Source organism: Cicer arietinum, chromosome 3 (genome assembly GCF_000331145.2).
Source record: "Cicer arietinum cultivar CDC Frontier isolate Library 1 chromosome 3, Cicar.CDCFrontier_v2.0, whole genome shotgun sequence".
Taxonomy (NCBI): Eukaryota; Viridiplantae; Streptophyta; class Magnoliopsida; order Fabales; family Fabaceae; genus Cicer; species Cicer arietinum.
In genome coordinates, this window is record NC_021162.2 from 66,124,836 (window position 1) to 66,139,699 (window position 14,864).

The window sequence follows — 14,864 nt, forward strand, 5'->3', positions numbered from 1 at the left end:
GCTCATATTTTTGACCCATTAATGGGCGTTAGTTGTAGTTATTTATTGGCATTGATAGTGTGGTTGGGTTGTTTAATCCACCTACCTGGTTTTTGTCTTTTTTAGTTTGGGTCTTATTTTTTTTTTTGAGCCAACAATACTTTTGAGTATTCCTGTAAAAGAGAGATTCCATAATGGACTTGAAGCAAATGAAGAACATTATTTAACTAAAATTATACATGTCTTGCACGAAGCACGTATCCAAAACACTAACATGAGTACAAATCTATTCAAATCCTGAAGATTCATCAAGACATAACCACCCCCGTGCTAGGAACTGTGCTTGGTTGATTTTTTAAAACAATCAAATCATATCCATTTTAAAATTACAATATGAATTTAAATTTATAATTAAATTTATTATTTAGTTTAAAAACGGTTATAAAATCAATTGTAAAATTGGTTATGGTTATATAACAGATTTTTAATTAAGCAACTGGTTTCGAAAAATTCAATTTTAAAATTGATTTTTTCTCAAAAACGGTTTAAAATTTGATTATTTTTTAATATTTACTTTTTAAAAAATCATTTATTTATAATTTAAAAACTAGTTATTTAAAAAATGAAAACTCAATAAAAAACATACATCAACCACACAATTGCTTTCAATTTGAACATGTTCAATTGTTTATAATAACTTGTGATTAAAATTGATTTATTACTACCTTCATTAAGACCACCGATTCTGATTCATACTAGTTCAATAAATTACTTATTACTAAAACCGTAGAAAATACAAACACTTAAAAAAAAAATCGATCAAATTTAAAAATTATTGCACCATAATAAAACCGTAGAAAATATAAACACTTGAAAGTTTGTTCCTAATACCGAAATAGACATCACCACTACAAGATTTAATAAATTTAAAATATCTAATAAATTTAATATATTAATTTTTTTCTTGAACAATTATAATTAAGTTTAAGTAATATCTAAGTCTCAATATCATTTTCAACCTAATATATTAATGTGACATTTTGAAAAAATTCATCATTTAAAAATCAGTAATTTAAGAAATTATATTTAAAATATTTAGTTTTATCATATTTTAGTCTTTCTCAATAAATATTAAATATCTTAATTTATTAAATAATTAGCATACAATATGATTGGTTAGTAATAACTAGAGCTGTCAATTTGACAAGTTCACTAATTATTGAGTCCATCCCACATGTCGGAGGGATAAAAAAAACTTATAATTAAAAAGTCCTTAAAATTTGTAGGCTTAGTGGGACTATAAACCCACTTTTTCAAAACAAATTTGATTTTCTTTTTTAAAAAAATTTTGACAAATTTTTTTTCTTAAACTTGTCTGATAAATTTTTTTTGATTTTTTTCGATAAAAAATTATTTACAAATTTTTTAATTCGAGAAAATTTTTTTGATTGTTTCAAGAAATCTTTCTCATCAAATTTTTTGAGAAAATATTTGATTTAAAATTTTTCTGAAAAAAAAAAAAGTTTTTTAATTTTTTTCGAAAAAAATATATTTCAAAGAAAAAAATCTCAAAATTAATAAAATATTGAGGCATATGAGATGGCAAAATCAGAATCGTTTGAGTTTTTGAGATTTATGATTTTTGAAAGTTGAGTGGATAAAAACTAAATCCAAATATAAAAGTGGGTATCCAACTGATTGATAAATAAACCAGATTATAACTGTATTATTTTAACCGGATATTTAAAATGAGTTTGTATCCGATTTTGAATTTAAGTCTGATAATCGGATTTTTTGCACGGCGCTAATTTCGACACAAATGAAATGAGGATCAAAGAAAGACACTCTTATCTGTGATTAACTTGGCTTGGGAGAACATTCATTATTTGATTTTTCTACCCTTTCATGTTGGTCCTGTCTTAATGATCAATTTTCGCTTGTTGCTCTTCTTGCATTGCAACTTAGTCCTGTGACTTCAAAAATAGGAAATAGTTGGAATCAATTCCTTCTTGATTGGCGTCAACCCATCCTTCACGCTCTTCACTTTTATCTGTGCATCTTAGTTCTAAACTGCAGTCAACAACTGCAACTTTAATCGCAACTAAATGGTTTTTAAGATATCTGCAACTATATTGTGACTGCAATTGCAACTACTTCATCAACATTATGGATAGCCACGACGACAGCATTTTAAAATCTTGCTGTACATAACCCAAAAGAAGTTCGTTCCTTGACAAGGGATAACAGAATCCTCAAGAGCTCTCGGATGTCTTTTCCTGTTTCATACAAAATAGTCAATAACAGGAAGTATCCCAAATATTAACAACACAAAATCATTACTAATTACAAGCCTTCACTCCGTAATAGTTTGAAATCATAAATTTCAAAGGGAAATGAGTTATTCACAATCTAAATAGGTGATGGTCTTTTACTGATGTTAGTGTTATAGGAAAGCTTCAATGCACAGCGAAAAACAAATAATATTTCTTAACATCAAATGTTTTTCAGAAACAAAATAGAATATGTTAGTTGTTACCTTAAACTTCTTCGTTTGTTAGAATCGTAGCGAGACCACCAGACCATAATGACACCCAAAAAGAACCAGAAAGGTCGTGAAATCAGAACGGCTCGAACAAGGGAAGGAAGTCTGAAGAAGAGTCTGCCATATATCTAAACTCAAAAACAAAAAGAAAGAGGGAATAAATAACAAAATAATAGATTATAAGAAATGACATGTCATTCACAATTAGTCCAATTCCATTCGTAAGTCTTCCTTGGCTCCTTTCATTATAACAATGTGAAAAACAAAAATAAAAAATCTGCATAGGGAGATTTAGGCCAATGTTACTTACATTTCCATCACCACTAGAAAAAGTGATATTCTTATCTGGCTCAAGGCAGTGCTTTGCCTTTTGGTCAATCGGTTCATCATAGATAAGGTAGACCGATGTCTTTTTCACAATGAATTCATGTCCAAAAACAACAAGAACTTTCACTATGTCGCCTGGTTCTGTATTTGATACTATTCTCTGCCACTCCTCTTCATCAGAGGAGGCCAATAATGCATCTCTCTTATAGAGCTGAATGGTGTTCTTTGTGCAATTTATCACCAACATAACTTTAAGGCCTTCTGATGTTATATCATCTGGAGAAGAAGAATAGACAACGCACATGATTGTTTTCAAGCTACGTCCATCCACTTGAGGTACTTTGAAAGTTACAGAAGAACCGTTATCGTTGAAGGTTAGCCAATCAGGATAATTGTCATCGGGGAGAAAACCAGACCCTTTGGGAGGCATTTTCTGTACAATCCATGTATGTGAAAAAAAATTATTAAATTACATTGGTTCTATTCCTAATCAAGTTATAAACTTAAATAAAATATGGTTACTTTATTAGTTGGTAAATATGCCTTAAAGCTAAATATGTGTGGTGTTTGCATGTTTTTGAAATATAGCACACATATTTGAAATATAGCTAATGCGTATTACTAGGGTGGAGATACACAAAGCGGTTTTTCAACTACCTATGGCTTAAGTCAAAGAAGATTAACGACAACATTTTAAAAATTGAGACATAAGAAAAACTTGAGGGAGAAAAATGAAGTATAGTCCAAATAGAGAATAAAAATGCAATTAAATCTATAAAATATTAAAGCTAATTCATTTGGTTTTTAAGTGCAACATATTAATACATTTCTTATTACTATAATCGTTGTAGATTTATATGCCAAAATTCACATTTAATTGATATTCTAAACGACGACGAGATAAATAAAGCAACAATAAATTATTCACCTACTTATACATGTGTGAGTGACACTGATATTTACAGAGAAGTGTGTGATATATGATATACACAGAAATACAGAGGTGTGTATGGGGGAGGTAGGGGTTGAAAGAGAGGGAGAAAGTAAAACATTTTTTCTAAGAATATTTAAATTATATGTGTGATATATACACATAATTACTGAAATACATAGAGTGTGTGTGTGTGTGTGTATGTGTGACAATTGGCAAGTAAGAGAGGGAGAAAGAGAGAACCTGTAAAATGCTTTCTCTGAGAGTAGTAGTGACATGGCAGTTCATTCCCATTTGAATTAAAAGGGATGTCGAGGAATTTTGTGAGCTTGAAATTTGAACTTTAATACAACAATCAATTGATGCTGAAGTCATAACATTTGAGGTTTGTGGTGTGTTTTGCATTGCTTCCAATTCCTCAAAACTTTTGGAAGGTAAGTTATCCAGAATACTTGCTAGAGTTTGGTTTAGTTGAGCTTCTGACTCACATTTCAACCAAAGACGTTGAAGAATCTGAAGGTCTTTAAAAATCAATGGTAGACCATAGAAACTATCATTTTGCTCATCTAAGAACTCAAGAGATGATGTGCCTGCAGGTGTATGAACTAGGGATAGGATATTATTTGTTGGAGACATCCAAGATTGAATAATTGAAGGAAACACATTACGTGAGAATCCTTCATGGCCACACAAACAAATATATCCAATACTTTTTAATTTTAGTACTGCAAAGGGCACTCTTGTTATAGCAGTTTTATCCGCAACCAGGGTGGCAGAGATTTCATTTGTTCTATATCCTCTTCCAACTTGTCAATTTTTGTACATCCAGACACTATGAAAGTCTTTAAGGACTCTAACTTATAGATGCTTCTTGGAAGTTTACGAAGGCCTGTACAGTCTTTCAAATTTATCAATAGAATCTTACTGAGATATTCTATATTAGACGAAATTGAAGACAAACTTGGACAGTCTTTGAGTATTAACTTTTCAAGATTTGGCAAGTTAGAAAAGTCTGGGGTTTGTCTCAAGTTATGAGAATGACTAAGATTAAGAATTTTCAGCCCCTTCAGAAACTGTAAGAAAATAAAATTTTAAGACATATATTAGAGAAGAAACCTACAAAAAATAGATAGAAACAAATAGAATAACTGAAAGAAATTATTAAAAAACTGCTATTTTCTTTTCCCATGACAATTTAAAATACATATAAGACATCTTTTAACATATTCAAATTTTAACCACTCTTCATCATATTGACGTTTGAAGACAAATTGAATTAACTTTCTTTGTGCTTTCTTTTGGCTGCATTGTTTTGTATGTATATCTGGGTAAAAGGACCCTTTGTACTCTCTCGTAAATTGATTTTAAATAATAATTAAGTAGAAGTACTATGAGACACTGAATTCAGGTTTATTGACTCTAAATGGAAGATTAGTACTTTATTGCCGGCGTACCTGAGACTTCCACACTTGTTCCAGATTGGAATATTTTAAGTCAGCGGCAACTAAACTGCCTTGATGAAAGTCTGCTGGTATATATTTTAAAGGAAATCCATGCCAACAAAGCCATCGAAGATCTCTTGAAAAATGCTTGTAATCTCCATCAAGTTGTATGCCAGCAAGTTGAAGTAATCTAAGCTTATCCATCTTCTCAAATGCTTTAGTTTCTAAATAAGTTGGTGAGTCCATTCTTGACATCTTTAAAGTCAGTCCCTTAACATCTATAGTTTTCTGTGAAACAAAATGAAAAGAAAAATAAAACATAGCTTAAGTAAGTGGTAGTTAATATTGGTGTAGCTGGATACAATAGTAAGGTTTTAACTTAAGCCCAAATAATCTATTACTAGGAAACAGGTGGCACAAAACAATTCACCATGAAGCTAATTTTCATGCTTAATGAGAAATATAAAACAAATGAACGGCAACAAAAATTCCTCAGCATTCATTTTGCTTCCTTTGACAATAAAGAACAGACATTTTTGTTAGATATTTAATATAAAACCATTCATATGTTTTCATCTAATAGCACAGACAGCAAGATAGTTGGTGCATGATATTTCTGTCAAAATTTAAAATTGCAGGGACCTCAATATTCCTGTGTCTTTGTAATGACTGTCACAGTCAGTTACAAGGGGACAAAACACACAATTTAAAAACGAAAAACCACACATAAATATCTTACAGTATCTTTTGACAACACATTATGAACATCTTCGCAACGCCATAACCTACTAGGCTCCTTGCCTGCCTCTGTTGATTTATTGCGGACAATCTCTCTTCCCATGTCTCTTAGCAAATCATGCATTCCAACCTTGTTCTTCCTATCAACAGTTACAAGGCTCTGTTGTACGAGGACACTTATTCCGATTTCTGCATAGTGTCCACAGTTTTTCAATATCTTAGTTACATCTTCCTGGTCCATTCCAATAAAGAAAAAAGCAATATCAAGGAATATCTCTTTCACGTCATCATCACTTAAACCATCAAAACTTATTCTGAGCTTCTCTAACACTTTGTCATTGGGAATGTGTTTGAGTTTCTCCATTACACTCTTCCACTCTTTTTTCCTTCTCCTAGTCAACAAAAAGGACCCGATGACTTGAAGAGCTAGTGGCAATCCCCCAGAGTACTTAACAACATCTCTAGAAAGGTCAGCAAAACCTTCAAAAGGATCTGGCTGCTTGAATGCATGCCAACTAAAAAGCTCGATAGATTCATTGCCGTCCATTTCTTTCATTCTATATACACAGTCAACTTTAAGTCTACAAAGTAAATCATCATCTCTTGTTGTGATGATTATTTTACTTCCTTGACCAAACCATTTGCGACTTCCGCACAAAGCATTCAATTGATCCAATTTATTCACATCGTCAAGAACAAGAAATATCTTCTTTTGGCGAAGTCTTTCCTGTAATATCATTTTTCCTGATTCAACCGTATCTATCTTTATTTTTGTTGTTTTGTATATATCAGAAAGAAGGCGTTGCTGTAGAGAAATTTTGCCATTATCTTGTTCCCAAATTTCCCTGACATTTAGGAGGAAGCTCTTTGCCTCAAAATCACGACGAATTTTATTGTAAGCGGCTTTAGCAATTGTTGTTTTACCGATCCCTCCCATGCCCCATACTCCAAGCAGCAGACTGTCTTTTGATTCTTGACTGTTCAACAGTTTAATAACATCTTGTACACGAGATTCTACCCCCACTGGATGGTCTGCAACGAATAAATCTGTCCTGTCCAGCAAATTGGTAACATGGTCTACTACTTTCGTGATATCCTCACTTTCATTCCTGCAAAATATGAACCCAAGAGAAATGCATGAACAATTATATAACCATTGTACAACATGTGTACGTAGGAAAAGAAGAGGAGGAATTTTAAGGGAAAAAAAAGATAGCTGCACATAAAATGCTTTGTGAGTAATGAATGACACCTAGATATTAGGTCTTTTTCTTTCTTTTCTTTCCTCTCACGTGTGTTAGGTTTTGGATCTAACTCAGTACCACAAAACAGGCTTGTAAGATGCTATGAATGTCCAAGCTGTATAAGCTCTATCCCCAAACCACTAAAAATACTAAATGGATTAGGAACGCCTGTTTGGAAAATTTCTAGACATAGAGAGAGCTACATAATAACTAAAAGGCCAATAGGTCAAAGCATCATGATCTGACAACACCAAAAAATATGCATAAATAAATAAAATAAGTTACTTGGAATTTATGATGACAACCCCTGCTATGCCACCAACTTCAAGGAGTGATGTTTCCCAATTTGTCTTCTTGTCTTCATCCGCTGAGGTTCTTGATATGAGATCTTTAAAAGCTTTTCCAAACTTACCTGTCTGATGTCGTACTTCCGAGGGATCTACCTCATAGAAAACTGGCACAACCACCAGACCCTGGGTTCTGCCAATGTCCATGATGGTCTCCAACTCTAGCATACACCATCTTGAACTAGCATAATTTCTAGACAAAACAACAATAGCGATTCTAGATTGTCTTATTGCTTCTAACAGTGAGACTGATATTTGATCTCCTCGTTGAATCTCATCATTATCTCTGAAAACATAAATCCCGGCATTTTGAAGAGCTGTATAGATATGTGCAATAAATTTTGTGCGGCAGTCTTCTCTATAACTCAAAAATACATCGTAGATCCTTTCCTGAAATAAAAAACAAAATAAAATCGAAATTTATATTCGGTACCTAAAAAACTTCTATGCAATTGACATCAAACGAGTTTTGAGACCTGGACTTTGCCACTAATTAGTGATTCACAGCTTAACAAATTTCCGAGCATACTATTTGCTTCCTTTGACATTATTTATTTTAAATTAAAAAAAAAAAACATAAATTATAAATCGAGTACAGCTTAAAAAACGCATATCTTACTACTCACCTCATCCATACCCGTTGATTTTTTCCTTATGACTTCTCTTCCAAATTCCAGTACCAAATCATGCATATCAATCCTGTTCTTGCAATCTACAGTTACAAGGCTTTGTTGTACAAGGGCTCTAATTCCAGTTTCTGCAGAATAACCAGATGCTTTTAATATTTGAATTACATCATCCTGGTCCATCCCAATTAAGTTCAAAGCTATGTCAAGAAATATTTTTTTGACTTCATCATTAATTAAACCACCAAAACTTATTCCCAGCATCCCCATTATGTCATCCGGAGTGATTTTGAGTTTGTTCAACACACTCTTCCATTTTTTCCATCCCTTAGTAAACAAAAAGGATCCAATAACTTGAAGAGTCAGCGGCATTCCCCTAGAGCACAAAACAGCGTCTCTAGAAAAGAAACCAAAACCTCCAATAGGACTTGGTTGCTTGAATGCATGCCAACTAAAAAGTTCAAGAGACTCATATTTGTCCATTGCTTTCATTTCATATACATGGTCAGCGTTAAGTTGATGAAGTATATGTCTATATCTTGTTGTGATAATAATTCTACTTCCTTGACCAAACCATTCAAGGCCACCAGCTCCACACAAAGCATAGAATTGGTTCAAACCACGAACATCGTCAAGCACAAGAAATATCCTTCTTTTGTTAAGTCTTTCCTTTAGTATATTTATGGCTAAATCAAATGTCTTTGTCTCTACTTTTGTTGTTTTGTAGATATCTGAAAGAAGCCATTGTTGTAAGGAAACTTGGCCATTAGTCTGGTTCCAAACCCGTCCAACATTTAGGAGGAAGCTCTTATCCTCAAAACTGCACCCCATTCGATTATAAGTGCCTTTCGCAATGGTTGTTTTACCTATCCCTCCCATCCCCCATATCCCTACAAGTAGAGTATGATCCGATGGTTTGTTGTTCAGTAGTTGAATCACTTCTTGCACCCGAGACTCTACTCCCACTGGATGGTCGGCAACGAATAGGTATGTCTTGTCCAGCAAATGAGCTGCATGTTCAACTAAATTCTTTATATCTTTACTTTTGTTCCTATAAAATATGACACGGGAAAAAGTTCATAAGTGATCATATAAACATGCTCAATCATATGATTTTAGTGAAAGATGGTAATTGTATGTATTTGATTGTATGCGTATGTGCAAAATCTCAACTATATTTAAAAGGATGCATTGAATATCGGCAGCAAAGTGTTCTTCAATAACTCTTTTTACAAATAAAACAATGTGAAGTCAAAATACAAGCAACTATCATTATACTTCTTAGTGAACCGACAACAATAAAGGAATAAAAGCCTTGAATAGAAAAACAACTGCAAACAGGTATTTCGTTAAAGAAGTCAAACAATAGGAAGCTTCATAAGAAAATAATTGAGAATCCCTTATGCTTTGTTTGGTTGAAGAAAGAAAGTGACAGGGAAAAAATTCAGAGGAAAAATAATTGAAAGTGAGATGATTTTTTTATTGTTTGGTAGGAGAGAAATTGGAAGGAAATAACAGTTAAAACTTTTACTTCCCGTGTTTGATTGGAGAGAAAGTAAGTGGAAGTAAAAATGTATTTTGTAATTATAAAATGGCAAAAATGGCCTTGATTAAAAATCAAATATAATAAAGAGAATAAAAATGTAAAATATATTCTCAACGGTGCAAAAAACAAAACTCGTGCTATGTAGTCAATCTCGGATAGTGGCCGACCCTCAAAAGCTATAGCCGTATATCGAGTATCGGTATGGCCGCTACATCAAGTTTATGGAAACAATACAAGAAATTTGTGTGTAAAAAATTTTAACTCTACTTAAAAGTCAGAATACTCAAGTCGGTATCTGTTTTGTATAACTAAACTAACATCTACTTCTCTAATTGACTGTAATTCTTTTATAATTTATAGTATAAGTTATGGCAACTTAAAAAAATGTTCTAATTCTTATAATTTTCTCCATAACAGTTTCTTCCTAAAAGCTTGTGTTATCTTAAAACATTTAAGAAAACCTTTTAACTCTTATAATTGTTTTAAACCTGCTGCCACTTTTAAAACCAAAATTTGACAAAGTTTTCCAAAACATTAGTTCAGGGGGCAAAATGTGAAGTCTCTAGACATATCAAGACTTAAGAGGTCAAGTTTTGACAAGTTCAAATATTTAACGAATTAATGAAATGTGTGAGTGTAACTAATTGATTCAATACATGAATATAGACGAAGAAAGTATCGGAGATTTTCTATTTAATGCATAAAGTAGAACAAACAGATTCTGTGGAAGCTTATATTAAAGATCTCACGTGTGATAGCTTGTGGAGCAAATGATAAGAGAGCTAACAAATAGAAGGGAGTCAATAGTCATATACTAAGAAAGTTAGATACCATGACTTATTACTAAAGTGAGCCACTTTTGCTAATCTCATTTTTTGTGGTCAACTCATATGGATCAATCACGATATGTCCAAAGTCAACCTGGGTTTAGAGCTCTTCTATAAGGATTAGATTGTTATAAACGGATACCAAATGGATGAGAAATGATAAACTATTTGCGAATTTCGACATCCAAGACGTACAAAAAGCTAACAATCATGTATATAATAAAGACCATGAAAATTGAGCAATATTTAACTTAATTTCACAATAATCAAAATCTAACTTCAAAATTACCTAGAATCCACAACAAATCCTGAAATATTGCTACCTTCACTTGATTCATCTTGCTTCCAGATTTTTTGTGTAAAATCTTTAAAAGCTTGTCCAATCATACCTTCATAATGACATGCATCAGAGGGATCTACATCATAGAACACAGGCAAAACCATCTGGCCAATGGTTCTGTAAGACTCCATTATTTTCTCCAACTCATGCAAGCACCGTGCTGAATCAGCATAATTTCTTGAGAAAATTATAATAGACATTCTAGAACCTTCAATTGCATGCAGAACCGAGGGTGTTATTATCTGATCATGATTTCTAAGCTTGTTGTTGTCATCCCTGAAAACAACAACTCCAGCTACTGTGAGAGCAGTATATAGATATGATGCAAAAGATTTATCAGTATCATTGTCACAGAAACTCAAAAACACATCGTAGATCAAGTTTGAATTACTATCATTGTTAAATATTGATTCAGAATCCTTGTTTCTGCAAGAAGAACTGAAGGAAGCCATGAAGATTTTGAATGATTGAGTTTTCAGATGAATAAGAAGCTGAAATGAGACCAATCCTTTTTATTACAACTCTGCATAGTATTTAAGTCAAAGTCGTCTTGAGTAAAAAGAACAACAACAGAAAAGAGTCATTGCTCCACTACAAAATACAGTGACTCTATTTTTCAATTTTTTCAAAAAGAAATTAAAATGCCTTATTTATGAATGTTGTTGATATAGTATTGACTTATGTTTGTTTTTTTTCCTATTAAATTATAATCGTGCAGTAAATAACATAGTTGCCAATATTTTACTCTTTCCGCATATCATATAATATGTTACAAATTGTTTGATGTTAACTTCCAATTGCCATGTCAGTAGTAAAGATAATATTATTATAATCGTAAATAAATGGAAGAGATTAATATGAATTGAAGTACAAATTTACTGAATTGAATAAATCTTCAGCCATACCACCATGTTACACTTCAATGTGTTAGGCTCCGGAGTCACGGATTGGAAGAACCGTCGAGAAATGTCTGTTAGGTCACAGTAAAAAGCTAACGAATTTGCGACTTCTTTCGTCGATAACATTTGTTGAATGACCTCTCTTTGACTTTAACCAAGCTCGCCGCCGTACCCACCGATATCCGAGTAGACCGTCGTAACATGTCCTGCGACCCAACCCTGCGCGTTGACCACGCCATTTGCGGCACGGTGTCACCCATCGCTGTCCTGGCTCGCCCGTGTCCATTGTCTTGTTTCCAATCACTTTTTTTTTTCTATACATGGTCAATCACTCTTTTACTCCGGTGAAAAATGTCTTCATCGCTTACATAATGATATTTTTTATGAAATTAAAAAAGAATTATTTAATTAATATACATCTATAACTCTCAAACAAGGTAAAATTATTCATATTGTATATTAAAATAACAAACTCAGTGGTAGAAGTAATTTATCAAAATTGTAGATCAAACGGAGTAAATTTGCTACACACTTGTTACCACCACCAGAACCAAATCTTTTTCTTCTCCCTCTTATGCGGCTGCATGCATTTTTTTTTCTTTAATAATAATAATAATAATAATAATAATAATAATAATAATAATAATAAAATAGTAAAATTGTTGGGTTCGACTTGGGGGTGAGACCACCCAACAAAGTGGAGTGGAAAAAATCATATTGGTGAAAGAACTCATCAAATTTGAAGAAGATAAGTTATTTGATAAAGTTATCATGACACTGGTATCCCAAAATCCAAATTACAAGAATATTCAAAGTCAAATGCCTGATTGTTTAAGCTCAAGTTTGAAAAGTGAAAGTGTAACACGCCGTTATCGACGGTGACCTCACGACCTTGTCGCCCCTTATCCACCAAGTGGAAATAACGAGTTTTTGTTTTTTTGGGACTCAAGCCCGGTACCTGGAAGATAAGTATTGCCTCCACACAGCTCAATTGGTAGTGGGACTGTGTGGAGGCGGTACTTGTTTCCTAGGTACCGAGTTTGAATCTCACGGAAGACAAAAATTTGTTATTTCCACTGGTGGATATGGGGTGAGAAGATCGTGAAGTAGCACCGCCGATAACGGTAATTGCTAGGGTTTTACAGAAAGTGTGGAAGGAAGAGACATAAAATTAATTTAAAAAAATGAAGGAAATTGATGACGACATAAAGATAAAAGTCCTAGTTGTGCTCAATGATGTGTGGAGCGGGCTTAATTTTGATTGGTTAGTACTTCCATCTTGAAAAAGCATGTGATTGGTTTTATTAGTAGAAGTGAAAATGAAAACATAAAACATGAGAAATAAACGGAAAATTTTGTCAAGGTTTATTTTTAAAAACGTGTTCTTGAAATTTGAGTCAACATAAAAAATTAGGGGTCTTTTTAACGGCATTAAGAGTTCATAGAATTTGTGTTGAATCTAACTTAATCCAACAAAACCAACTTATAAGGTGAAAATGACTCAAATTATAAAGACATTGTTTGAAGCGTGATCTGATAATGGTGATTTGATAACACTTGATCTAGTGAATCATAGATAATCATTCATATCATTTTAGAATTTGTTTGAGTCTAATTTAACTCTTATAAAACAGTTTTGTAAGGTGATGACGGCCTCCACTTAATACACATTGTGAGATAATATTTCATCAAATGTAAAACTTTTAACAAGTATTAAAAAGTAGAGACAACGTTTGGTAGCCTCTATTTTTGTATTTTTGAAGAAAAATAGTTGTATTCTTTTCTTGCTTGATGCATATATCATTTTTAATAATTATAGAGAATCTCTCGATTTTCGTTCTCTTATTGTATTTTATACTTTTCTTGATGTGTATAATGAGTTTTGTATTTATTAGTGTATATGTGTCTTATTAAATGAATTTAAAATATTTTTATCCTCTCATATGAAGAGTTTTTTTTTTCTTTTTTGTTTCTTTTAGGTAAAGTCAAATTCTTGCTTGGAGAATAAATTACTTTGCTAATTGAGGAATTCTTGAATAAAAGTTTCATTATATTATTTTTGCATTCCAATTTTGACTTTCCCTCAGTTTTCCATTCATCATTTACTTTTCTTAAATCATTTTTTCCTTGAAACTACTCAAGTTTGTTGAGGGTTTGGTTACTTTTACGCACAAATAATTCTAAAATTCTCAATCTAAACTATATTATTGCCCTTGGAAATGCTAATCAACATCTCTTATTCAGTCAAAAGTTACTATTTATTTTTTTACTTCCATGTGAGCCTTGGTAAGTATTTCCAAATATTCTTGCTATTTATTTTTCCTTTGTGTGTTGGGTTAACAATTTTGTTTGTCTTATATTTGAATATGTACTTTCCATTTTTCTGATAAATATTTATTTCCATTTAGATGTGTGTCTCAAAACAATTTTAATTTCCTTTTTAAAATAATTTACACGATATTTTATCACCCTATTTATGGTTTTATAGTGACAATAATAAAGCAATTAAATATGACATGAATTTATCTTAGATGAAAAATTATCAATATGTAATACCAATAGTAATAATATATAAAAGAGAAACATTATATGCACTTAAATTATTCTTCACAAATTTTAGACTAATGTTCAATAAAAAATTACGATATTAACATATAAGTTGAGGCGTTCAAGGGTGTGAGTAAGCTCGTGAACTCAGTCACTAAAATCAACTCAATTTGTATTTTGATCAAATTCATTGAAGTTTATATCTAACCCTAACCAACCTATTTAAATCCAATGATCTTCAGTTTGGGTAGTAAATTTAATATTTTGAATCAACGAACACAACTCATTGACGTGAGATATATATATATATATATATATATATATATATATATATATATATATATATATTGACTATTGATGTATAACTAAAATTTTGTTGTTGGACTATATTTAAAAATTTGTTGCTAACTTAATTGATTTAAGTGTTTTATTGTGTTTGTTGATGTATTTTAAATATACAACGATATGTTGTGATATAGTTTTATTATTTTGAGATGTTCGAATATTTAAATTTAATTATATTTTTTTA

At 31.9% G+C, this 14,864-nt stretch overlaps 1 protein-coding gene across 1 annotated transcript; it reads right to left on the bottom strand.

Moving 5' to 3' along the window:
* Positions 1-1,677: 1,677 nt before the first annotated feature.
* Positions 1,678-11,525, bottom strand: LOC101505313 (disease resistance protein RPP2A-like). The gene is given in 10 exon segments (XM_012713783.3): positions 1,678-2,255; positions 2,516-2,649; positions 2,832-3,281; positions 4,023-4,552; positions 4,555-4,852; positions 5,234-5,509; positions 5,961-7,068; positions 7,489-7,940; positions 8,177-9,227; positions 10,839-11,525. Coding segments are annotated over 10 exon segments (4,914 nt in total). The 5' UTR covers positions 11,342-11,525; the 3' UTR covers positions 1,678-2,143.
* Between the last annotated feature and the right edge of the window lie 3,339 nt (positions 11,526-14,864).